Here is a 23,856-nt window from a genome sequence, read left to right as displayed (position 1 = left end):
GTTACCGACTGTTCCATTTTTGGGCCTTTTCTCCTTTCTAATTATAGTTTAGTTCAGTTCTCATACTTTGTTACTCTCATGGACAAATCCCAGCTCCCCATACCTTCCAGAGTGCCTCTCCTAGCCTTTGTATCCAGGGAAAGTCTCAGTAACATGGCTGGAATCACCAAACACAAAACCCAGTCTGTTAATCATTTTCAGCAACTGGACTTAGCGTGAGCCCCACAGCATAGAATCATAGAAAGTTACAGCATGGAAGGAGGCCATTTCAGTCCATCGTGTCCGCGCCAGCCAACAAAGAGCTATCCAGCCTAATCCCACTTCCCTACTCTTGGTCCGTAGCCCTGCAGGTTACAGCATCCCAAATGCACATCCAAGCACGTTTTAAATGTGGTTAGGGTTTCTGCCTCTACCACCCTTTCAGGCAGTGAGTTCCAGACCCCCACAACCCTCTGGGTGAAGAAATTTCCCCTCAAATCCCCTCTAAACCTTCCACCAATTACTTTAAATCTGTACCCCCTGGTTTTTGACCCCTCTGCTAAGGGAAATAGGTTCTTTCTATCCACTTTATCTAGGCCCCTCATAATTTTATACACCTCAATAAGGTCTCCCTTCAGTCTCCTCTGTTCCAATGAAAACAGACCCAGCCTATCCAGTCTTTCCTCATAGCTAAGATTCTCTACTCCCGGCAACATCCTTGTAAATCTCCCCTGTACCCTCTCTAGTGCAATCACATCTTTCCTGTAATGTGGTGACCAGAACTGCACGCAGTACTCTAGCTGAGGCCTAATTAGTGTTTTATACAGTTGAAGCTTAACCCCCCTGCTCTTGTAATCTATGCCACGGCTAATAATGGCAAGCATTCCGTATGCCTTCTTAACCATCTTATCTACCTGGCCTGCTATCCAGGGATCTGTGGACATGCACTCCAAGGTTCCTTTGTTCCTCTACACTACTCAGTGTCCTACCATTTAATGTGTATTCCCTTCCTTGTTAGCCCTCCCCAAATGCATTACCTCACACTTCTCCAGATTGAATTCCATTTGCCACTGTTCTGCCCACCTGACCAATTTATTGATATCTTCCTGCAGTCTACAGCGCCCTTCTTCAGTATCAACCACACAGCCGATTTTAGTATCATCTGCAAACTTCTTAATCATACCCCCTATATTCAAGTCTAGATCATTAATATATACCACAAAAAGCAAGGGACCTCGTACTGAGCCCTGCAGAACCCCACTGGAAACAGCCTTCCAGTCACAAAAACACCCATCAACCATTACCCTCTGCTTCATTCTCACCTTCGATGTGTGTGTAGAGCACACATCAAAAAATGAAAAGAAAAAGGACGTGTCCAGTGACACTGGCATTGTCAATAGTGGTTTGTAACCTTACTCTATCTCCTAACGCCAAACCACTAACCACGAATCCTAACCCATATCATATCCACTAACCGCTAACCCTAACACCTAGTCCTAACCCTAACCAGTAACCCATAACCACCACCACAAACCCCGAAGTGTAACACCAGCCCCGAACCCCAAGGCTCCGACCACGAACCCTAAACTGTTCAGTGTCATTGTGATGTCACCGGTGATGCAGGTCGGCCGTGTTGTCAACAGTCATTGTGATGTCACTGGTGATGCAGGTTGGCCGTGTTGTCAATAGTCATTGTGATGTCACCGGTGATGCATGTCAGCCGTGTTGTCAATATTCCGAACTGCGGGAAAAGAAACCTTGAAAAGTGCCCACAGGGAGTGACTTTATTTGAAGAGTAAAGGTTACAGAGTAAAGCACACAGATTGCCATGGGAAGGGCTCCTCTTTTCCCCTCTTCTTGCAGTTTACCTTCTCACTGTGGAGGCCCAGAGATAATGTTTACAAGGTGTGTGCAGCAGAGAGTGTTGTGTGCTTGTGGTTTATCTAATAATCACTGAGGCAGACAGTTGTGGTTGCAAACCGATCAGGTGGCAACAAGAGCAGGTCAGAGGCTGGGTATTCTGCAGCGAGTGTCTCACCTCCTGACTCCCCAAAGCCTTTCCACCATCTACAAGGTGCAAGTCAGGAGTGTGATGGAATAGTCTCCACTTGCCTGGATGAGTGCAGCTCCAACAACATCCAAGAAGCTCGACACCATCCAGGACAAAGCAGCCCGCTTGATCGGCACCCCATCCACCACCAAGATGCACTGCAGCAACTCGCCAAGGTTTCTTCAGCAGCATAGGAACAGGAGAAGGCCATTGAGCCCCTCGAGCCTGTTCCACCATTCAATGAGATCATGGCTGATCTGTGACCTAACTCCATACACCCGCCTTTGACCCATATCCCTAAAAACCTTTGGTTAACCTCCCAAACCCATGACCTCGCCAAAGCTTCTTCGGCAGCACCTCCCAAACCCATGACCTCTACCACCGGGAAGGACAAGGGCAGCAGGCGCATTGAAACACCACCACCTCCAAGTTCCCCCCAAGTCTCACACCATCAGACTTGGAAATATAATCGCTGTTCCTTCATCATCGCTGGGTCAAAATCCTGGAATGCCCTCCCTAACAGCACTGTGGGAGTACCTTCACCACACGGACTGCAGCGGTTCAAGAAGGCGGCTCACCACCACCTTCTCAAGGGCAAATAGAGAGGGGCAATAATTGCAATAAATGCCAGCCTCGCCAGTGACGCCCACATCTCAGACAAAAAGGAGTACAGGAAGTACAGGTGCATTCCTGACCAGAATGGTAGGTGGCTCAGTCTCGGGCCCAGTCTGTTCGGACTCGTCCTTCTCATATTCAGCACAGATTCCAGGGCGATATGATAGAAATGTTTAAAATGATGAAAGGTGGGATGGGGTCGATAGAAGCCGGCTGTTTCCAGTGGTGGAGGGGTCAGGACAAGGAGCCAGAGATACAAGATTAAATGTAGGAGATTTGGAACAGTGATCGAGAGAACCTTCTTCACACAGAGAGTTGTGAGGCTGTGGAATTCACTTCCAGGGTCAGTGGTTGGGTGACACGGTTCTGTGGTGACAAGTGGTCCTCATGTTTTTATCCAGGACAGGCCCCAGCCCAGTCACTTGCTCCAAATGTTGATGCAATGGTTCAAGCTGAGAGGTGCCAGGGATCGGGAGCAGCAGCAGCTGTAAATAAAATCTAACTGTAAATAATCACCGATATAGTTTATCTTCATTTATTCCTATTTTAATAACTTTTGCTGAATGTGGCCCACAACAAGTGCCAGGATATCGGATCAGACCCACCATAGAAAATGAGTTTGTCACCCGAGGTCGACAATGTCAACCGGATTCCTCTCATCCACCAACCTCGCAACATCTTCACAAAACTCCAGCTAGTTTGTAAGACGTGACCTTCTTTTCTGAACCCCTGTTGAGTATCTCTAACGGCCTCTTCCCTTTCCCCGGTGATCATAAACATCTCTCAGGATCCCTTCAAGCATCTTCCCTGTGATCGAGGTCACACTGATGGGCCTGTAGTTCCCCGGCTCTGATCTCTCCCCGATTTGGAAAATGGGAGCGAGGTGAGCTGCCTTCCAATCTCAGGGAACAATCCCTGACTCTATGGAGCTGTTGATGATACGGGCAAGAGGCTCACAGAGCACCGTCCCATCTCTTTAAACACCCGTGGGGGGATATCATCTGGACCGGGAGTGCCATCTAATTTCAGATTTCCTATTTTATCCAAGATGACAATCCCTTTCTATTTTAATATTGATGATGTTATTTTGTCGACAGCACATCCCACAGCTGGAATCTGAGCATCATCTACAGGAGCGTAGACTGATGTGAAATAGTCATTTAACAGCTCTGTCACAGCCTGGGAATCTGTTTCAATCTGTCCTGAACTGTCTTTCCGTGGCCTTAAACCATCTTTAATGGTCTTCTGACTCCTGACGTAGCTGGAAAAGCTTTTACTATTATTACCACAATTGTGCAGCATTTTCGTTTCCAAAGATCTCTGAGCTTCTCTAATGGCTGCTTTTGTCTTCCTTAATTGTGGGTGATAATTTGTCCCCATTCTACTGTAAACTGAATTCATCTTGATCCAAACTGGGTTCAATGTAAGACAGTTCGGGGAGTCAGACATCATTCACCCCTAGACCTACACTGACAGGTAAAACCCCAGATGGTTCCTCAGTAAGGATTCCTCTGGTTCCTCACCATATATTTGTCAGGATACTGAAACCCAGCTTTCTTACCGTCCACTCCTGGAGGCCCCACTCCCTGAGCCTACAACTTTCAGCAGGGTCAGTGGTGGAGTTCCACAGCGGGAGTGATCCCAGAGTAACTGTTGGGATCGCACCCCCGTGAATGTTCCGGTTTGTGTATTTTTAGTTATCCTGGTGTCTAACACACACATCAATAAAACAGGGAATTCCTGGAAACACGCTGCAGGTCCTTCTTTATCTGGAGATCAAATGTCTGTTGTATAATTGTACCAGCAGTTAACAGGCTCCTGTGAACTCCTCCCTCTGCTATTTTAATGCAGACTTTAACCAATTTATTTTAAACGGGTTTATTTTAAATGGGTTGTAGACTCAGGACTGTCACTCAAACATATGGGGCCAGAAATTCGGGTCCCCACGGGTGAGTACGCGCTGTGTACTCACGCGTAGAGCCAACGAAAGTGCCGGTTTCATGCTCCGTTCCCTTGAAGGAAGAGATTCACAGGTCAAACGTGTGCGCCGGCGAGGCAGCGCATATGCCTGGAACTTCCGATTTTTTTACAGGTTTCTGCGTGCGGGTAAATCCCTAGCAACTGCGCATGAAAAAAGCAGTCGCAAGGCCTGCTTTTAACAAGGTAAGAGGTTATTTAAGTAAAATTAAAACATTTTTCCACAGGTTTATCATTTTTAAATACTTTAAAGAAACGTAAGTTTATTTTTAGCCCTGTTAAAAACTTTAATTAACTTTTTTCAAAAATTTAAATTTTTGTTTAAAATAGTTAATTTATGTAATTTATAGTTATTTTAAAGATGTGATTTTGAAAAAAAAATTATTTGAAGTTTTACTTAGGTTTTGGGGCCAATCCTTTTGGGGTCTTCCTGTCAAATCTATGAAGAAAGATTCCCTGCTCCGATTGGCTCCCCATGGCCCACGTGGTCCCAGGGGACGCTGCGAACTAACTTCGCCGCTGGGATACACAAGCACTGCGCGCCGGCAGCTGGAGGAGGCCCAGGATCGGAATCCCACGCGGCCCCACAGCACAACGGCAGGCGCACTATGTAAGTGCAGGTCGGGGGCTTGTGCCTGCGGGAAGCCTCCGACCCAAATTTCTGACCCGTTAAATCTACATAGAACAATTACCACAGTCATTTTTAGACAGGAATCTTAACCCTGCCGTTTCACTTTCAGTCAGAAACAGATCACAGTTTGACACCAATCTCTGATTTGACAGCACGTTTCCAGCATTCACTGTTGTTCTTCCCAACTCTAAACACAGTTGTAAAGGAGCCTTCTGTTCCGTGCCTAGGAGCTCTGAACCATGGAAGAGAGCGGCTGGGACATGTTTCTTACAGGGCTCGAGATTAACCCGCATGGGGAGCTTGCTGTCAGTGAAGAGAGATGAGAAATCCATAACAACGTGTTTAAAACAAAGATTTTTTTGACAAATATCCAGAATATTAAACTCCAGCCCAGTTACAGGGATCATTAACATCAGCAGTAACAAACCCCAACTGTCAGAATGAATATGGTTCAGTCCTAGATGTGATTAACAGCAGCAATAACAGCAGAATCCAACTCCTGCTGTCACTTGTGAACTCGCTGGTGTCTCAGCAGGTTGGATAACTGAGTGAATCCCTTCCCACACACGGAGCAGGTGAATGGCCTCTCCCCAGTGTGAATACGTTGGTGTTTCAGCAGATCATTTCTGCTTTTAAAGCTCTTCTCACAGTCAGAACATTGAAAAGGTCTCTTACTGGTGTGAACAAATTGGTGTGAAGTGAGGTGTGATGACTGAGTGAATCCCTTCCCACACACGGAGCAGGTGAACGGCCTCTCTCCAGTGTGAGTGCGCTGGTGTACAGTAAGATCAGATGATCGACTGAACCCAGCCCCGCAGTGAGAGCAACTGAACGGTCTCTCCCCAGTGTGAACACGTTGGTGGCACGTCAGTTCCCCGGAACTTTTATAGCACTTCCCGCAGTCCGAGCATTTAAAAGGTCTCTCATCAGAGTGAACTCGTTGGTGATTCATTAGATTGCATGAATGAGTGAATCTCTTCCCACACTCGGAGCAGGTGAATGGCCTCTCCCCAGTGTGAACTCGCTGGTGTGCCAGCAGGTTCGATGAATTCGTGAATCTCTTCCCACACACAGAGCAGGAGAACGGCCTCTCCCCATTGTGAACTCGCTGGTGTGCCAGTAGGTTTGATAAATTAGTGAATCCCTTTCCACACTCAGAGCAGGTAAATGGCCTCTCCCCAGTGTGAACTCGCTGGTGTGTCAGCAGGTTGGATGTATTAGTGAATCCCTTCCCACACTCAAAACAGGTGAACGGTCTCTCCCCAGTGTGAGTGCGTTGGTGTCTCAGCAGATCCTTTGTGCTTTTAAGGCTCAGCTCACACTTAGAACATTTAAAAGGCCTCTTATCAGAGTGAACAAGTTGGTGTTTCAGCAGAGTGGAGGAGAGGCTGAATCCCTTCCCACACACAGAGCAGGTGAACGGTCTCTCCCCAGTGTGAACTCGCCGGTGTGTCAGCAGGTTGGATGAGTGAGTGAATCCCTTCCCACACTCGGAGCAGGTGAATGGCCTCTCCCCAGTGTGACTGCGTCGATGATTTTCCAGCTCAGACGGGCAACTGAATCCCTTCCCACAGTCCCCACATTTCCACGGTTTCTCCATGGTGCGGGTGTCCTTGTGTCTCTCCAGGTTGGATGATCAGTTGAAGCCTCGTCCACACACAGAACACGTGTACGGTTTCTCCCCGCTGTGAATGGTGCGATGTTTTTTCAGGCTGTGTAACTGGTTAAAGCTCTTTCCACAGTTAGTGCTCTGGAACACTCTCACTCGGGTGTGTGCGTCTCGGTGCTGTTCCAGTCACACTGATGTCTGAAATCCTTTACGAAAATTGTGAGAAACCCGCTGTATGCAGAGTGAGAATAAAATCAATGAGTCAATGATTGTCTCTCCTGGTCACTGGGACCCTGAAGCCCCGCCCACTCTTTGTTCCTGGTCAAGATGGTCGCGCATGCGCCGTGATCCCGCCCTGTGCAAGATGGCGGCCAGTGACCCCGCTGACCGGTCGGCCGGGCCTGTCACCGCGGGACAAATCCGGGGCCTGGGGGCTCTTATTCGGAGCCTGAGGCCTACACCAGGTGTTAATGAAGCTTCCCAGCCCACCCGCGGGTCCAATTCCTCCCCGAGCCCACAATCTCCTACCGCCTCCCGGAAGCATCTCTTCCGTTTCAGACGATCGCCAGCACTCGCACTGCGCATGCTCAGAGCACACCGGTCCCGCGCCTGCGCACTGGGCTCCTGTGGTCTTTGATAGGGCACATTCTGCCGCGCGGAAGATTCTGGGTAAACACCCCACTATTGATGGCTGAGAACAACATTTTTTTGTCATTTCATTGAGATTGGGCCGGAGGGGCAAGAAACAAAATGACTCAATAAATTATACAGAAACCTGAGTGTCCGGGTCCTCAGCCACCGTGCAAAGTAAGCTGGTCGCCACTATTCCTTTACTAACTCCTTCCTCTGGCCCGCCCAGTCTGGTTTAGAATCATAACGGCACAGAAGGAGGCCATTCGGCCCATGGAATCCGTGCTGGCTCTCTGGAGAGCAATCCAGTCAGTCCCATTCCCCGCTCTATCCCCGTAGCACTGCAAATGCATTTCCCTCAAGTGCCTATCCAGTCTCCCCTTGAAAACATTGAGTGTCTCCGCTTCCACCACTTCCATCGGCAGTGAGTTCCAGATCATCACCACTCGCTGTGTAAAAAAGTTTTTCCTCACATCCCCCGTGTATCTCTTGCCCAAAAACTTAAATCTGTGTCCCTTAGTCCTTGTACCGTCAACTAGTGGGAACAGCCTTTCCCCGTCTAGTCTATCCAAACCTGTCATAATCTTGTACACCTCTTTCAAATCACCCCTCAACCTCCTTTGCTCTAATGAAAACAAATCCAGCTTCTCCAACCTGTCCTTGTAGCTAAGAGCACCCATCCCTGGAACCATTCTGGTCAATCTCCTCTGTACCCTCTCAAGGGCCTTCACATCCTTCCCAAAATGTGGTGACCATAACTGGACACAATACTCCAGTTGTGGTCTAACCAGCGCTTTATAAAGGTTCAGCATAACTTCTCTACTTTTGTACTCAATACCTCTATTTATGAAGCCCAAGATCCCATATGCTTTGCTAACCACTCTCTCAATATGTCCTGCCACCTTCAGGGACCTATGCACATTAACTCCTAGGTCCCGCTGTCCTTACACACTCTTTAAAACTGTGCCATTAAGTGTATATTGTCTCTCCCTGTTCCTTCTGACAAAATGCATCACCTCACACTTCTCTGTATTAAATTCCATCTGCCACTTGTCTGCCCATTCTGCTAGCCTTTCTATGTCCTGTTGCAGTCGATTGGTATAATCCTCACTGTTTGCCACACCCCTAAGTTTGGTGACATCGGCAAATTTAGAAATTCTACTCTGTATTCCAATATCCAGATCAGTTATATATATCCAAAAAAAGCAGTGGCCCCAGCACTGACCCTTGGGGAACACCACTGTCTACCATCCTCCAGTCTGAAAAACAGCCATTTACCACAACTCGCTGTTTTCTGTCCTTAAGCCAATTCTTTATCTAAGCTGCCACTGACCCACCTATTCCATGAGCCTCAATTTTATTAACCAGCCTTCTATGTGATAGTTTGTCAAACCGCTTCCGAAAATCCATGCAGACAACATCCATTGCATTCCCTTCATCAATTCTCTCTGTTACTTCATCAAAAAAATCAATTAGATTAGTCAAACACGATCTGCCTTTCACAAATTTGTGTTGGCTCTCCTTAATTAGCTTAAACCTTTCCAAGCGCCCGTTAATTTTTTCCTTGATTATTGTTTCTAAAACTTTACTCACCACTGATGTTAAACGGATTGGCCTTTAGTTACTAGGCTTGTCCTTACACCCTTTCTTGAACAATGGTGTCACATCTGACACTTTCCAATCCTCATGCATCTCCCCCGCATCTAGGGAAGATTGGAAAATTATGGCAAGCCCTTCGGCTATCTCCTCCCCCAATTCCCTTTGCAACCTGGGATGCAAGCCACTGGACCAGGCAACTTAGGCTTTTGATAAGGTTCCACATGGCAGACTGGTCACGAAGTTAAAAGCCCATGGGATCCAGGGCAAAGTGTCAAGTTGGATTCAAAACTGGCTCGGAGACAGGAAGCAGAGGGTAATGGTTGATGGTTGTTTGTGTGACTGGAAGGCTGTTTCCAGTGGGGTTCCGCAGGGCTCAGTACTGGGTCCCTTGTTTTTTGTGGTATATATCAACGATCTTGACTTGAAGAAGGGGCGTATGATTAAGAAGTTTGCAGATGATACTAAAATCGGCTGTGAGGTTGATACTGAAGAATTAACCTGTAGACTGCAGGAAGATATCAATAAATTGGTCAGGTGGGCAGAACAGTGGCAAATGGAATTCAATCCAGAGAAGTGTGAGGTAATGCATTTGGGGAGGGCTAACAAGAAAAGGGAATACACATTAAATGGTAGGACACTGAGTAGTGTAGAGGAACAAAGGGACCTTGGAGTGCATGTCCACAGATCCCTGAAGGAAGCAGACCAGGTAGATAAGGTGGTTAAGAAGGCATTCGGAATGCTTGCCTTTATTAGCCATGGCATAGAATACAAGAGCAGGGGGGATTATGCTTCAAATGTATAAAACACTAGTTAGGCCTCAGCTAGAGTACTGCATGCAGTTCTGGTCACCACATCACAGGAAAGATGTGATTGCACTAGAGAGGGTACAGAGGAGACTTATAAGGATGTTGCCAGGAGTAAAGAATCTTAGCTATTAGGAAAGACTGGATAGGCTGGGTCTGTTTTCATTGGAACAGAGGAGGCTGAGGGGAGACCTTATTGAGGTGTATAAAATTATGAGGGGCATAGATAAAGTGGATAGAAAGGACCTATTTCCCTTTGCAGAGGGGTCAAAAACCAGGGGGCACAGATTTAAAGTAATTGGGGAAGGTTTAGAGGGGATTTGAGGGGAAATTTCTTCACCCAGAGGGTTGTGGGGGTCTGTAACTCACTGCCTGAAAGGGTGGTAGAGGCAGGAACCCTAACCACATTTAAAAAGTACTTGGATGTGCACTTGGGATGCTCTAACCTGCAGGGCTACGGACCAAGAGCTGGGAAGTGGGATTAGACTGGATAGCTCTTTGTTGGCCAGCGCGGACACGATGGGCCGAAATGGCCTCCTTCCATGCTGTAACTTTCTATGATTCTAACTTGTCCACTCTAAGCATACCCAGCCTTTCCAGTACATCCTATCAATTTTCACCCCTTCCATTGCTTCTACCTTTTCCACTTCTACCGATATTTTGTCAGCATCCACCTCCTTAGTAAACACTGATACAAAGTACTCATTGAGTATTCTAGCCTTGCCCTGTGCCTCTTTGTCTCTAATAGGCCCCACCCTGCCTCTTACTACCCGCTTACTGTTTACATGCCGGGAGAAGATATTTGGGTTCCTTTTTATGTTAACCGCCATTCTACTCTCATATTCTCTCTTTACCAATCTGATTTTCATATTCACATCCCCTCCCAACTTATTGTATTTGGTCTGGTCTTCCCTTGAAGAATTCACCAGATATGCATCATACACCCTCTTTTTTGGTTTCATCATCTTCTCTATCTCCCTCGTCATCCAAGGAGCCCTTGCTTCGGTTCTTATCTTTGGGTTAAATGTTGTTCTCATCGAGGTGATGGGTGTCAGTGCCGAAGAATCGGATGTTCTGAGCACCGATTGTCTGCCTTAAACACTCCCAGGGCAGGTACAACCGGGGTAGATACAGAGTAAAGCTCCCACTACGCTGTCCCATCAAACACTCCCAGGGCAGGTACTGCATGGGTTAGATACAGAGTAAAGCTCCCTCTAAACTGTCCCATCAAGCACTCCCAGGGCAGGTACAGCATGGGTTAGATACAGAGTAAAGCTCCCTCTACACTGTCCCATCAAACACTCCCAGGGCAGGTACAGTGTGGGTTAGATACAGAGTAAAGCTCCCTCTACACTGTCCCATCAAACACTCCCAGGGCAGGTACAGCACGGGTTAGATACAGAGTAAAGCTCCCCCTACACAGACCCATCAAACACTCCCAGGGCAGGTACAGCTTGGGTTAGAGACAGAGTAAAGCTCCCTCTACACTGTCCCATCAAACACTCCCAGGGCAGATACAGCATGGGTTAGATACAGAGTAAAGCTCTCGCTACACTGCCCCATCAAATACTCCCAGGGCAGGTACAGCACGGGTTAGATACAGAGTAAAGCTCCCTCTACACTCTCCCATCAAACACTCCCAGGGCAGGTACAGCACGGGTTAGATACAGAGTAAAGCTCCCTCTACACTGTCCCATCAAACACTCCCAGGGCAGGTACAGCATGGGTTAGGTACAGAGTAAAGCTCCCTCTACACTGTCCCATCAAACACTCTCAGGGCAGGTACAGCACGGGTTAGATACAGAGTAAAGCTCCCTCTACACTGTCCCATCAAACACTCCCAGGGCAGGTACAGCACGGGTTAGAGACAGAGTAAAGCTCCCTCTACACTGTCCCATCAAACACTCCCAGGGCAGGTACATGGACATGATATCGATGCCTCCCCTGGATATCAAGGCTAGGAGAGGCACTCTGGATGATATGGGGAGCTGTGACTTGTCCAAGAAAGTAACTGAAGGTAGGAGAACTGAAATAATCTACAGTAATGATCGGGTGTTAGTCGTGGCTCAGTGAGAGCACTCTCTCTCTCTCTCTCTCTCTCTTGTCTCTGAGTCAGTAAGTTGTGGGATCAAGTCCACCTCCAGAGACTTGAGAACACAATCTAAGCCGACACTCCAATGCAGTACTGAGGGAGTGCGGCACTGAAAGAGGTGCCGTCTTCGGACGAGATGTTCAAGCGAGGCCCCATCTGCCCTCTCAAGTGAATGTAAAAGATCCCATGATGTTATTTCGAAGAGCAGGGAAGTTCTCCCTGGAGTCCTGGCCAACATTTCTCCCTGAACCAACATCACTAAAACAGATCATCTGGTCATTATCACAGTGCTGTCTGTGGGATCTTGCTGTGTGCAAATTGGCTGCTGCATTTGCTACATCACAACAGTGACTGCTTTTCAAAAGTACTTCATTGGCTGTAAAGCGCTTTGGGATGTCCTGAAGTTGTGAAAGGTGCTGTGTGAATACAAGTCTTTCTTTAACAAAGGAGAAAAGGCCCAAAATGGAGCAGTCGGTAACAGGATATCAATTAGTCTCCTCTTATCTTAGAGACGTCAAGGACTCGATATAAAGTGTGTTTGATACAAAGCAGATTTATTTGACTTATATCCAGAATATTAAACTGCAGCCCAGTTATAGGGGTTATTAACATCAGCAGAAACAAACCCCAACTGTCAGAATGAACATGGTTCAGTCCTGGATGTCATTAACAGCAGCAACAACAGCAGAATCCAAACCTGCAGTCACTTGTGAACTCGCTGGTGTGTCAGCAGGTGGGATCAATGAGTGAATCCCTTCCCACACACGGAGCAGGTGAACGGCCTCTCCCCAGTGTGAACTCGCTGGTGTCTCAGCAGCTGGGAGCTGTACAGAGCTCTGGTTAGAACCCATCTGGAGTATTGCATTCAGATCTGGGCACCGCACCTCAGGAAGGATATATTGGCCTTGGTGAGGGGTCGCGGTGCAGATTCACCAGAATGATATCGGTGTAAAAGGGTTAAACTTATTCAATAAACTCAAGCAGGTTTGTAGGACGCGACCATCTTGTCCAGAAGCCGTGTGAGTATCTCTAACGGCCCCTCCTCCTCCCCGGTGATCATAAACAGCATCTCTTAGGATCCCTTCAATCATCTTCCCTGTGATTGAGGTCACACTGATGGGCCAGTAGTTCCCCGGCTCTGATGGGAACTGCGTGAGCTGCCTTCCAATCTCGGGGAACAATCCCTGACTCTGTTGAGCTGTTGATTATACGGGCAAGGGCAGCGGTGGCAAAGTACGGCCCGTGGGCCATTTCCCGGCCCGCCAATAGATTCAATCCAGCCTGCCAAGGCCTGGCTTCAAGGCCGAACATCCGCTGCACCCGACCCCAGCCCACGTAATGTCAGGAGGCGGGTCATTGTCTCCGAGGCAGCAGGGGAGCCACAACCACAAACAGAGGCAGGCAAATGGAATCTGCCATTTCCTGCATCAATGTGTCCGGCTCTGTTCCATGGAGGAGCCGGCAGATTTCCAGTTTCACCCACCCCCTGCCCTCCGATCTGCAAGTTCCCTGTCAGCCCTGGTTTAGCGGGTGGAGCTGGATATTGCACTGATGAGGCCCGGCCATCAAAATGGCTGGGTCCTCTCGCCAAGGACATTGGACAGGCAGCACCATCGCACCGCTCACCCGATATCCACCCAGAATGAAAATCAGCCCCAGGAAGTCTAAGCTCAGCAATCTCAGCAACGTCAAACACAGCCAAGATCCCCGATCAGCTGCAAGAGAAGGATCGACATTCCATTCTTGCCCATGTGCCTGTTGCAATTGAGCCTTTCTTTGAAAATGAGCCTGACTGAATGATCTGATCTGTGGTGTTTAATGGACTTGGGAAGCCAATCATATTTGGAAATATGAAACTGAACCCTGTATTTACTGAAAATATCAAATCTACCTTATTCAGCTGACTGATGCATCTCAATGGCAAGAGCATTGCGATAATAAAGGTTTGCAAATCAGAGCTGAATTTGATATTTCCAATAAAATCAACCTCAATGTTTCACAAATCCGAGATGTTCCAAGAGTTTTCAATGTGGAGGACCAGACTGGATGGTGATATTTTGACATCTCCAAGCACACTGCCTGACACTAGATTGTCCTCCACATTACAAGCTGTCTTATCCTCTTCAGCAATGCACATCTTCAAATGAGAGAAAAGGTCGATGCGTGTCTGGGTTTCTTCCTGCACAATGGACCTCCAGTTTGTTCCCATTTGCTCACTGCATGTGACGAGATCACTGCTTTGCTATCAGATCACAGGCCAAATGTCAGAATTAAAGCAATTGTGGTGATAAGAGTAGCTGGAACATTATTAAGGGTCAGAACCAAACTATTGTCAGGAGAAATTTGCTTGGGTTGTGTTTGGAAACAGCAGGGGGTGATTTTAACCTCACGCGCCCAGCGGGAAACTAATGCGATCAGATCGGCCGCTTGTTTTACACCTCGCCTGATTTCACTTTCGACTGAAATCATTGGAGAGCAAAATCAGGGAAGGTGTAAAACGGGCAGGAAATTCAATCCCGTCAGGTGGGGGAGGTTCAAGTTGCCCCCAGCATATCTGAACCAGAAGGACAACTACTGAAAAATAACCAAAAGGACAATAAAATAATGATGGAAACAGCCTGAGCAGTTTCGCAGCAACACGAAGCCCCAAATGGGAAGCTTTCTGCTTTTTAACCTTGTACACTATTTATCTACAAAGTACATCTCTAATTATCATCAACAGCAAGCTGCAATATCACTTATTGGAATATGGTTGTTTGACTAAGGAAGAGTTTAGCCAAAGAACTACCTGCAGTTATTTTACAAATATAGTATTTTCTTACTTTAAGCAAACCCTTTGAAGTTTTCTTTTGCCTTTTACATTTTGTTGTGTGTGTTTTTTCTCTTTAGGTCCCTGCACACAACCAAAGCATTCTCAGCTGAGGGAACAGGTGGGCAGCTTGCTCTGACCCTGCTGTTCTACTGTGACCCGTGGGGTCTCACCCTCCAAATGTACTTCCTTGTGGGGACAAGCTCACTTTCTGTTGACCCCCCTCTTTCTTCCCGACAGTCCAGTGGAGATTAAGGGTTTGCAGTGTGAGGGAGAATGGGCATAAACCCACATCCCACCATTCTTTGGTGCCATTTGTTGAGCTGACATGCTGTGCCCGTCTCCGTTAATGACTTCTGATGTCCTTCAGTTTTTTGAAGCAGAAACAGTGTCCACAAAGAGCTACTTGTGCTTCAAAAGGCTCGAGCTGCTCGGCCAAACAGCCACGTGGACTTTCAGTCCAACATATAATCCATCCATCAATCGATCACTCATTTCATTCATTTACTAACGGCAGATTTTACTATCTTACACCACATTCTGTGTATTTAAGATAGTATCTGAGGACTATCTGAATTTATGTTGACAAATTATTGGGAGGGTAGAAGTGCTGCGATGCTCAACACTAAGAGTCGGACTGTTTCCGATTCACCAATTGAACACTTTGCTCTCACCAACGTGCGCGGTCCATTTAAATGTGCTGTGCGGTTTCTCTCCCAGCGGCAGGAGCTGGTGAGTGGCCTGCGCGGGGCCTCGCCATTGCTGCGCCACCGTGCAGCCGCGCACCTTAGGGGCAACATTGGTGTGCGGCCCTCAACAGCTCACCACAACTTGTTAAGTGGCCCTCCAGCCCAAATCACTGCCCACCCCTGCCCAAAACCATCTTTAACGGGATTCTGCCTCCTGACGGAGCTGGAAAAGATTTTGCCATTATTACCACAATTGAGCACCATCTTCTTTTCCAAAGATCTCTGAGCTTCTCTAATGGCTGCTTTTGTCTCCCTCAACTGTGGGTGATATTTCTCTCTATTCTCCTGTAAACTGAATTCATCTGGATCTGAACTGAGTTCAATGTAAGTTAGTTCAGGGAGTCAGGCATCATTCACCCCTAGACCTACGCTGGCCGGTGAAACCCCAGTCATTTCCTTAGTAAGGATTCCTCTGGTTCCTCGCCATATATTTGTCAGGATACTGAAGCCCAGCTTTCTTACTGTCCACTCCTGGAGGCCCCACTCCCTGAGCCTACAACCTTCAGCAGGGTCAGTGGTGGAGTTCAACAGCAGGAGTGAACCCAACTGTCAGAATGAACAGGGTTCAGTCCTGGATGTGATTAACAGCAGCAATAACAGCAGAATCCAACCCCTGCTGGCACTTGTGAACTCACTGATGAATCAGTAGGTGGGATGACTGAGTGAATCCCTTCCCAGACATGGAGCAGGTGAACTGTCTCTCGCCAGTGTGAACTCTCTGGTGTCTCAGCAGGCTGAATGATCGAGTGAAGCCCTGCCCACACACACTGCAGGTGAACGGCCTCTCCCCAGTGTGAACATGCTGGTGTGTCAGAAGATTGAATGAAGTAGTAAATCCCTTCCCACACATGGAGCAGGTGAATGGCCTCTCCCCGGTGTGAACTCGCTGGTGTGTCAGCAGGCTGGAGCTCTCAGTGAATCACTTCCCACACACTGAGCAGGTGAACGACCTCTCCCCAGTGTGAACTCGCTGGTGTCTCAGTAGGTGGGTTGAATTCGTGAATCCCTTCCTCGCTGGTGTGTCAGCAGATCCGTTTTGCTTTTAAAGCACTTCTCACAGTCAGAACATTTAAAAGGTCTCACATTGGTGTGAACAAGTTGGTGTTTCAGTAAGTGGGATGAAGAAGTGAATCCCTTCCCACACACGGAGCAGGTGAATGGTCTCTCCCCAGTGTAAACTCGCTGGTGTGTCAGCAGATCCTTTTTGCTTTTAAAGCTCTTCTCAGTCAGAACATTTAAAAGGTCTCATATTTGTGTGAACAAGTTGGTGTCTCTGTAGTTGGGATGACTGAGTGAAACCCTTCCCACACACAGAGCAGGTGAATGGCCTCTCCCCAGTGTGAACTCGCTGGTGTGTCAGCAGGTCACATGACTGAGTGAATCCCTTCCCACACATGGAGCAGGTGAACGGGCTCTCCCCGGTGTGACTGTGTCGATGAATTTCCAGCTCAGATGGGTAATTGAATCCTTTCCCACAGTCCCTACATTTCCAGGGTTGCTCCCCAATGTGACTGTGCTTGTGTTTTGCCAGGCCAGAGGATCGAATGAATCCTCGTCCACACACAGAACATGTGTACGGTTTCTCCCCGCTGTGCATGGTGCTTTTTGCTTCCATGTTATGTTTGATGATATTCAGGTCCTGATGAATTGAGTGACTCTATCAGATCTTGATGTGATGTTTGAGTTAAATTTCCTGTCTACAAATCCTCCCCTTCGAATACCATGTAAAATGAATATAAAACAGGATGAGAGAGAACCCACAAAAACACAAAAACAGGTTGTGAAATTGAGCTCAATGAATCTGGGAATTTGTGGGGCCGGTACTAGAAAAACAAGTAACGATAAAAGCTGCTGGATTGTCATTAAAATCCCAACTGGTTCTGTGCTGTCTCTCCCTCTAACTTAACCTTAAGGAAACATCCAACTATCTCGACGCAGAACCAGCTACTCACCACAGTAGCAAACAGCCTGTTTTTGGAGACACTGAGCTTAAAGGAGAAGAAACAAGCAAGACTTACCTACAGAGACCTCCACAGCACTCGGCCAATCCAGCCAAGCAGTCCTCACCCGAGCCACAGGGTACACAGGACCTCGCTGGGTGCCTTATCCGCCGAGAGTTGTTGAGTTCGGGCCTTCTGGAGTTAGATGGCCGTCCTGAAAGTTGTTGGCCATGGAAAGAGTCCAACCTGAGACTACACAAGGTAACATCGAACAGTGGACAGGTGATGGAAGCCTTCCCTGCAGAGGACCGTGCCAAGGATCTGAAGGATTTGCACCTTGGATTGGATCCTCCCCCCCTTCAACGGAGCCTGGGACTCTCCTGGAACCTGGAAACAGACAGCGTCACATTCCTGGTGTCCCGTGAAGAAAGGCCATTCACACGGAGAGGCATCCTGTCCACAGTCAACAGTTTGTACGACCCTTTGGGGTTCGTAGCTCCCATAACAATGCAAGGAAAAGCATTAGTACGGGAACTCCCATCGGATCAGAGTGAGTGGGATGCTCCACTCCTCCCAGAAAAAGAAGCAAAAGGGAACCTACGGTTGATCAGAGACGAGATTGACATCGACGTGAGCGCCGTTAAGTTCTTCACGGACAGCAAGATTGTACTTGGTTATATCCACAACTCCACAAGAAGGTTTTATGTGTATGTTTCCAACTGGGTGACTCGTATCAAACGATCCACTCACCCTGACCAGTGGTGCTATGTCTCCACAGACCTGAACCCTGCAGACCATGCTACCAGGTCTATACCAGCAGCACACCTACAGCAAAGCAGTTGGTTCTCGGGCCCCTCTTTCCTGTCTGATGTCAACACAGAGGAGACTCCTGAGTCCAATCCCTTCACCCTTGTGGAGCCTGAAGCTGATACTGAGATTCGGCCTGAAGTTACGACCCTGGTCACCAAAGCCTCAGAATCTCAGTTGGGCTCACAACGCTTCGAGCGATTCTCAAGCTGGAGAACACTCTGCCGAACCACAGCCCGACTCATTCATGTAGCAGCATCCTTCAAGGAGGAATTCAAATGTCTTGAAGAGGGACAGACATTCCCCAAGCAAAGAGGAGAGTATTTGTCCACCCTACAGAGCCGTAGGAAATGGACAGAAGACAAGCCAAATGTCAAAGTGAGAGATGTTGTCTTGCTGAAAGACAGCCAAGCACGCAGAAATGAATGGCCAGTGGGACTGGTTGTCAAAACTCTGCCGACCAGGGACAAGAGGGTCCGCAAGGTGGAGGTGAAGATTGTCAAGGAGGGGCCTGTCAAAGTGTTTCTGAGGCCAGTCTCAGAGATCGTAGTCCTCCTTTCCGAAGAAACCTAGAGAACGGACTCTGAGTATGTCGCTGCCAAAGGACGTTTTCTTCAGGTTTATTTTGTATCTGTAGTGGTACAAATGGAATTGTACCAAGCGGGGAGTGTGCTGTCTCTCCTTCTAACTTAACCTTACTGTATGTACATAACCTACTTATATATGTATAACTTACCTGTTAGGGCCGTTGCCCCTTTAACTTACCTTTTAGGGCCATTGCCCCTTTAAGACGCGCCTTAGCGTGCTGACGTCACGTCACGTACGACGTGACATGCGTGAGGCGGCTGCCGGCCCGACTCAGCCCTCCAGAAAGGCCGCCGGCACAGCCCGGCCTAGCGTCTTCGGCCGCATCGATCAGCCGCCGGGAGCGACGCGATCTTCCGCTCCCGCGGCAAGCACCGGCTCAGCCTGGCCTCCAGCTCCCGCTCCCGACTTCGGCCCCTCCCGACTTTGGCCCCAACGGCCAGAAACGCGACCACGTGCATCACGTGACGCCCCAAGCGCGGACAACGCGACCGAGCGTGATGAGGTCATCACGCTCCCCACAGGACTGCTAACGTAGTCCTCGTGGAGTCCTCGCTGGGACAAGACCTACACCACGGTGCTCCTACAGCAGCACAGGCTCCGGGCAGTTGTATTGTCCCCATGCTTGAGTCTTGGAAATTATTTGTCTGTAAGTATTTTAGAATGCTATAGATGATTAGTGTACACTGTATGTTGTAGAAAATGTTTAGTTGTAACTTTTCTCTGTCTAGCTGGTTAACTAGTAGCTGCATTTTGATACACTATGTACAGGGCTAATTTAAAGAGAATGCCTTCCAGTTTGCCAAATGTACTGTGTTGCTCAGGCGTACCTAAATTTGTGTATACATATCAGTTATGCGTTTGTGTACTAATGTGTGCTTCCATTTCTGTGTTGTATTTCAGTTTTACAATAAGAATCTTTCAATAAAGCGTTACAAGAAAAGTCAAGCCATGTGATTTTACGGGAAGATATCAAGTTGTTCGCTATCTGTCTAGCTCTGCATAGCCACGCGTTGCGAGGGCAGAATAGTAAAAAGACAACAGCACAGTGGGCTCAAGCACAGGAAGATACCACTCAGCTACCATGAGTCTACGCTCAGGAGGACAATATACCATAGAGGACGTCGACCAGCCAATCGAGAAGCATGAGCCTCTCCGAGCAAACGCTGCCAAGTCACAGTCCTCTAAAGTATCCTCTAGGTCATCTCGGCGGTCCAGCAGACCGTCGTCATCGACAGCTACTGCAGCCGCCAAAGCACGTGCCAAGGCAAAAGCTGCCCAGGCTCAATTGTCCTTCGCTGAAAAAGAAGCTGACCTTATGAAGCAGAGAGCCGACCTCGAAGCTAGTATGATGAAGCAGAAAGCTGACCTTATGAAGCAGAGAGCTGACCTCGACGCTAGTGTGATGAAGCAGACGGCACAGTCCTCTAAAGTATCCACTAGATCATCTCGGCAGTCCAGCAGACCGTCGTCATCGACAGCTTCTGCAGCCGCCAAAGCATGTGCCAAGGCAAAAGCTGCCCAGGCTCAATTGGCCCTTGCTGAAAAAGAAGCTAGTGTGATGAAGCAGAAAGCTGACCTCGCTGCCAGTCTCCACATTCTCCAAAGCCAGAGAGCTGCCGCTGCCGCTAAAGCTAAAGCCGCAGCTTATGAAGAAGGTGAGGAGAACGAAGGCGGGGAGCCCAGCCAGGAAACATATGTTCTGGGACAGCCCCTCAGTCCAGTGCAACGTACAAGTGAGTATGTCCAACAACACTCCAAATTGTTCTCCAAGGAAACATCCAACTATCTCGACGCAGAACCAGCTACTCACCACAGTAGCAAACAGCCTGTTTTTGGAGACACTGAGCTTAAAGGAGAAGAAACAAGCAAGACTTACCTGCAGAGACCTCCACAGCACTCGGCCAATCCAGCCAAGCAGTCCTCACCCGAGCCACAGGGTACACAGGACCTCGCTGGGTGCCTTATCCGCCGAGAGTTGTTGAGTTCGGGCCTTCTGGAGTTAGATGGCCGTCCTGAAAGTTGTTGGCCATGGAAAGAGTCCAACCTGAGACTACACAAGGTAACATCGAACAGTGGACAGGTGATGGAAGCCTTCCCTGCAGAGGACCGTGCCAAGGATCTGAAGGATTTGCACCTTGGATTGGATCCTCCCCCCCTTCAACGGAGCCTGGGACTCTCCTGGAACCTGGAAACAGACAGCGTCACATTCCTGGTGTCCCGTGAAGAAAGGCCATTCACACGGAGAGGCATCCTGTCCACAGTCAACAGTTTGTACGACCCTTTGGGGTTCGTAGCTCCCATAACAATGCAAGGAAAAGCATTAGTACGGGAACTCCCATCGGATCAGAGTGAGTGGGATGCTCCACTCCTCCCAGAAAAAGAAGCAAAAGGGAACCTACGGTTGATCAGAGACGAGATTGACATCGACGTGAGCGCCGTTAAGTTCTTCACGGACAGCAAGATTGTACTTGGTTACATCCACAACTCCACAAGAAGGTTTTATGTGTATGTTTCCAACTGGGTGACTCGTATCAAACGATCCACTCACCCTGACCAGTGGTGCTATGTCTCCACAGACCTGAACCCTGCAGACCATGCTACCAGGTCTATACCAGCAGCACACCTACAGCAAAGCAGTTGGTTCTCGGGCCCCTCTTTCCTGTCTGATGTCAACACAGAGGAGACTCCTGAGTCCAATCCCTTCACCCTTGTGGAGCCTGAAGCTGATACTGAGATTCGGCCTGAAGTTACGACCCTGGTCACCAAAGCCTCAGAATCTCAGTTGGGCTCACAACGCTTCGAGCGATTCTCAAGCTGGAGAACACTCTGCCGAACCACAGCCCGACTCATTCATGTAGCAGCATCCTTCAAGGAGGAATTCAAATGTCTTGAAGAGGGACAGACATTCCCCAAGCAAAGAGGAGAGTATTTGTCCACCCTACAGAGCCGTAGGAAATGGACAGAAGACAAGCCAAATGTCAAAGTGAGAGATGTTGTCTTGCTGAAAGACAGCCAAGCACGCAGAAATGAATGGCCAGTGGGACTGGTTGTCAAAACTCTGCCGACCAGGGACAAGAGGGTCCGCAAGGTGGAGGTGAAGATTGTCAAGGAGGGGCCTGTCAAAGTGTTTCTGAGGCCAGTCTCAGAGATCGTAGTCCTCCTTTCCGAAGAAACCTAGAGAACGGACTCTGAGTATGTCGCTGCCAAAGGACGTTTTCTTCAGGTTTATTTTGTATCTGTAGTGGTACAAATGGAATTGTACCAAGCGGGGAGTGTGCTGTCTCTCCCTCTAACTTAACCTTACTGTATGTACATAACCTACTTATATATGTATAACTTACCTGTTAGGGCCGTTGCCCCTTTAACTTACCTTTTAGGGCCATTGCCCCTTTAAGACGCGCCTTAGCATGCTGACGTCACGTCACGTACGACGTGACGTGCGTGAGGCGGCTGCCGGCCCGACTCAGCCCTCCAGAAAGGCCGCCGGCACAGCCCGGCCTAGCGTCTTCGGCCGCATCGATCAGCCGCCGGGAGCGACGCGATCTTCCGCTCCCGCGGCAAGCACCGGCTCAGCCTGGCCTCCAGCTCCCGCTCCCGACTTCGGCCCCTCCCGACTTCGGCCCCAACGGCCAGAAACGCGACCACGCGCATCACGTGACGCCCCAAGCGCGGACAACGCGACCGAGCGTGATGAGGTCATCACGCTCCCCACAGGACTGCTAACGTAGTCCTCGTGGAGTCCTCGCTGGGACAAGACCTACACCACGGTGCTCCTACAGCAGCACAGGCTCCGGGCAGTTGTATTGTCCCCATGCTTGAGTCTTGGAAATTATTTGTCTGTAAGTATTTTAGAATGCTATAGATGATTAGTGTACACTGTATGTTGTAGAAAATGTTTAGTTGTAACTTTTCTCTGTCTAGCTGGTTAACTAGTAGCTGCATTTTGATACACTATGTACAGGGCTAATTTAAAGAGAATGCCTTCCAGTTTGCCAAATGTACTGTGTTGCTCAGGCGTACCTAAATTTGTGTATACATATCAGTTATGCGTTTGTGTACTAATGTGTGCTTCCATTTCTGTGTTGTATTTCAGTTTTACAATAAGAATCTTTCAATAAAGCGTTACAAGAAAAGTCAAGCCTTGTGATTTTACGGGAAGATATCAAGTTGTTCGCTATCTGTCTAGCTCTGCATAGCCACGCGTTGCGAGGGCAGAATAGGTTCACTAATGTCCCTCAGGGATATGGGGATCAGGCGGGAAAGTCAAGTTAAGGTCGAAGATCAGCCATGATCTTATTGAATGGCGGAGCAGGCTCGAGGGGCCGTATGGCCCACTCCTGCTCCTAATTCTTGTGTTCTTATGGAAGGGAACCTGCCACCCTACCTGTCCCATGACTTCTACTGCCTAGAAGGAAAAGAGCAGCAGGTGCATGGGAACACCATCATCTGCAAGTCACACACCATCCTGACTTAGACATATATCGTCATTCCTTCATTGTCACTGGGTCACAATCCTGGAACTCTGTCCCAAACAGCACTGTGGGAGCACCTTCACCACACAGACTGCAGTGGTTCAAGGAGGCGGCTCACTACCACCTTTTCAATGGGCAACTAGGGATGGGTAATAGATACTGGCCTTACCAGCGATGCCCACATCCCAAGAATTAATTTTAAAAATCTGTAGATGTAAAATAGATTAAAAGCCTCTACAGAAATACTTGTTCCTAAAACAATATTCTTTTACATTGTAGGGACAGTATCTGTTTAACAACCTAATCTCCCCCAGAATCCACCTCCCTTGACAGTCTCACATTGGAAATTGTTGGGTCCTCCTGGGCTCAGAAGTACTGGGGGTTAAACCCAGCAGCTTCTCCTCCATCTCCACTCCAGCTCAAACTGAAGCAACAAAAAGGCCTACACAGGCGGCCAGGGACCGACTTCCGCATCCAGCGCCCACCCTGATACAAGCCGGCTCTGG

At 48.4% G+C, this 23,856-nt stretch overlaps 1 protein-coding gene and 1 pseudogene across 2 annotated transcripts; both read right to left on the bottom strand.

Annotated features, from left to right (window-relative positions):
* Window positions 1–1,749: 1,749 nt before the first annotated feature.
* Window positions 1,750–7,438, bottom strand: LOC147119455 (uncharacterized). 2 transcript variants are annotated; one of them, XM_085985039.1, is made up of 2 exons: window positions 6,002–7,438; window positions 5,774–5,922 (listed from the first exon to the last, which is right to left on the bottom strand). In XM_085985039.1, the coding sequence occupies exons 1-2, from the start codon at window positions 6,850–6,852 to the stop codon at window positions 5,865–5,867; spliced, it is 909 nt and encodes a 302-aa protein (XP_085841165.1). In that variant the 5' UTR covers window positions 6,853–7,438; the 3' UTR covers window positions 5,774–5,864. The 2 variants fall into 2 exon arrangements, with proteins under 2 accessions (XP_085841164.1, XP_085841165.1); XM_085985038.1 differs by having other exon boundaries at window positions 1,750–7,438.
* A 9,011-nt stretch (window positions 7,439–16,449) lies between these two features.
* Window positions 16,450–17,635, bottom strand: LOC147119454 (uncharacterized; annotated as a pseudogene).
* Window positions 17,636–23,856: the final 6,221 nt, after the last annotated feature.

This window comes from Somniosus microcephalus, chromosome 4 (assembly GCF_052327205.1).
Source record: "Somniosus microcephalus isolate GS21.2 chromosome 4, FLI_Smic_1.0, whole genome shotgun sequence".
NCBI classification, from domain to species: Eukaryota; Metazoa; Chordata; class Chondrichthyes; order Squaliformes; family Somniosidae; genus Somniosus; species Somniosus microcephalus.
Note: the sequence above shows the minus strand (reverse complement) of the source record. Positions and strands in the feature narration are given on the sequence as shown.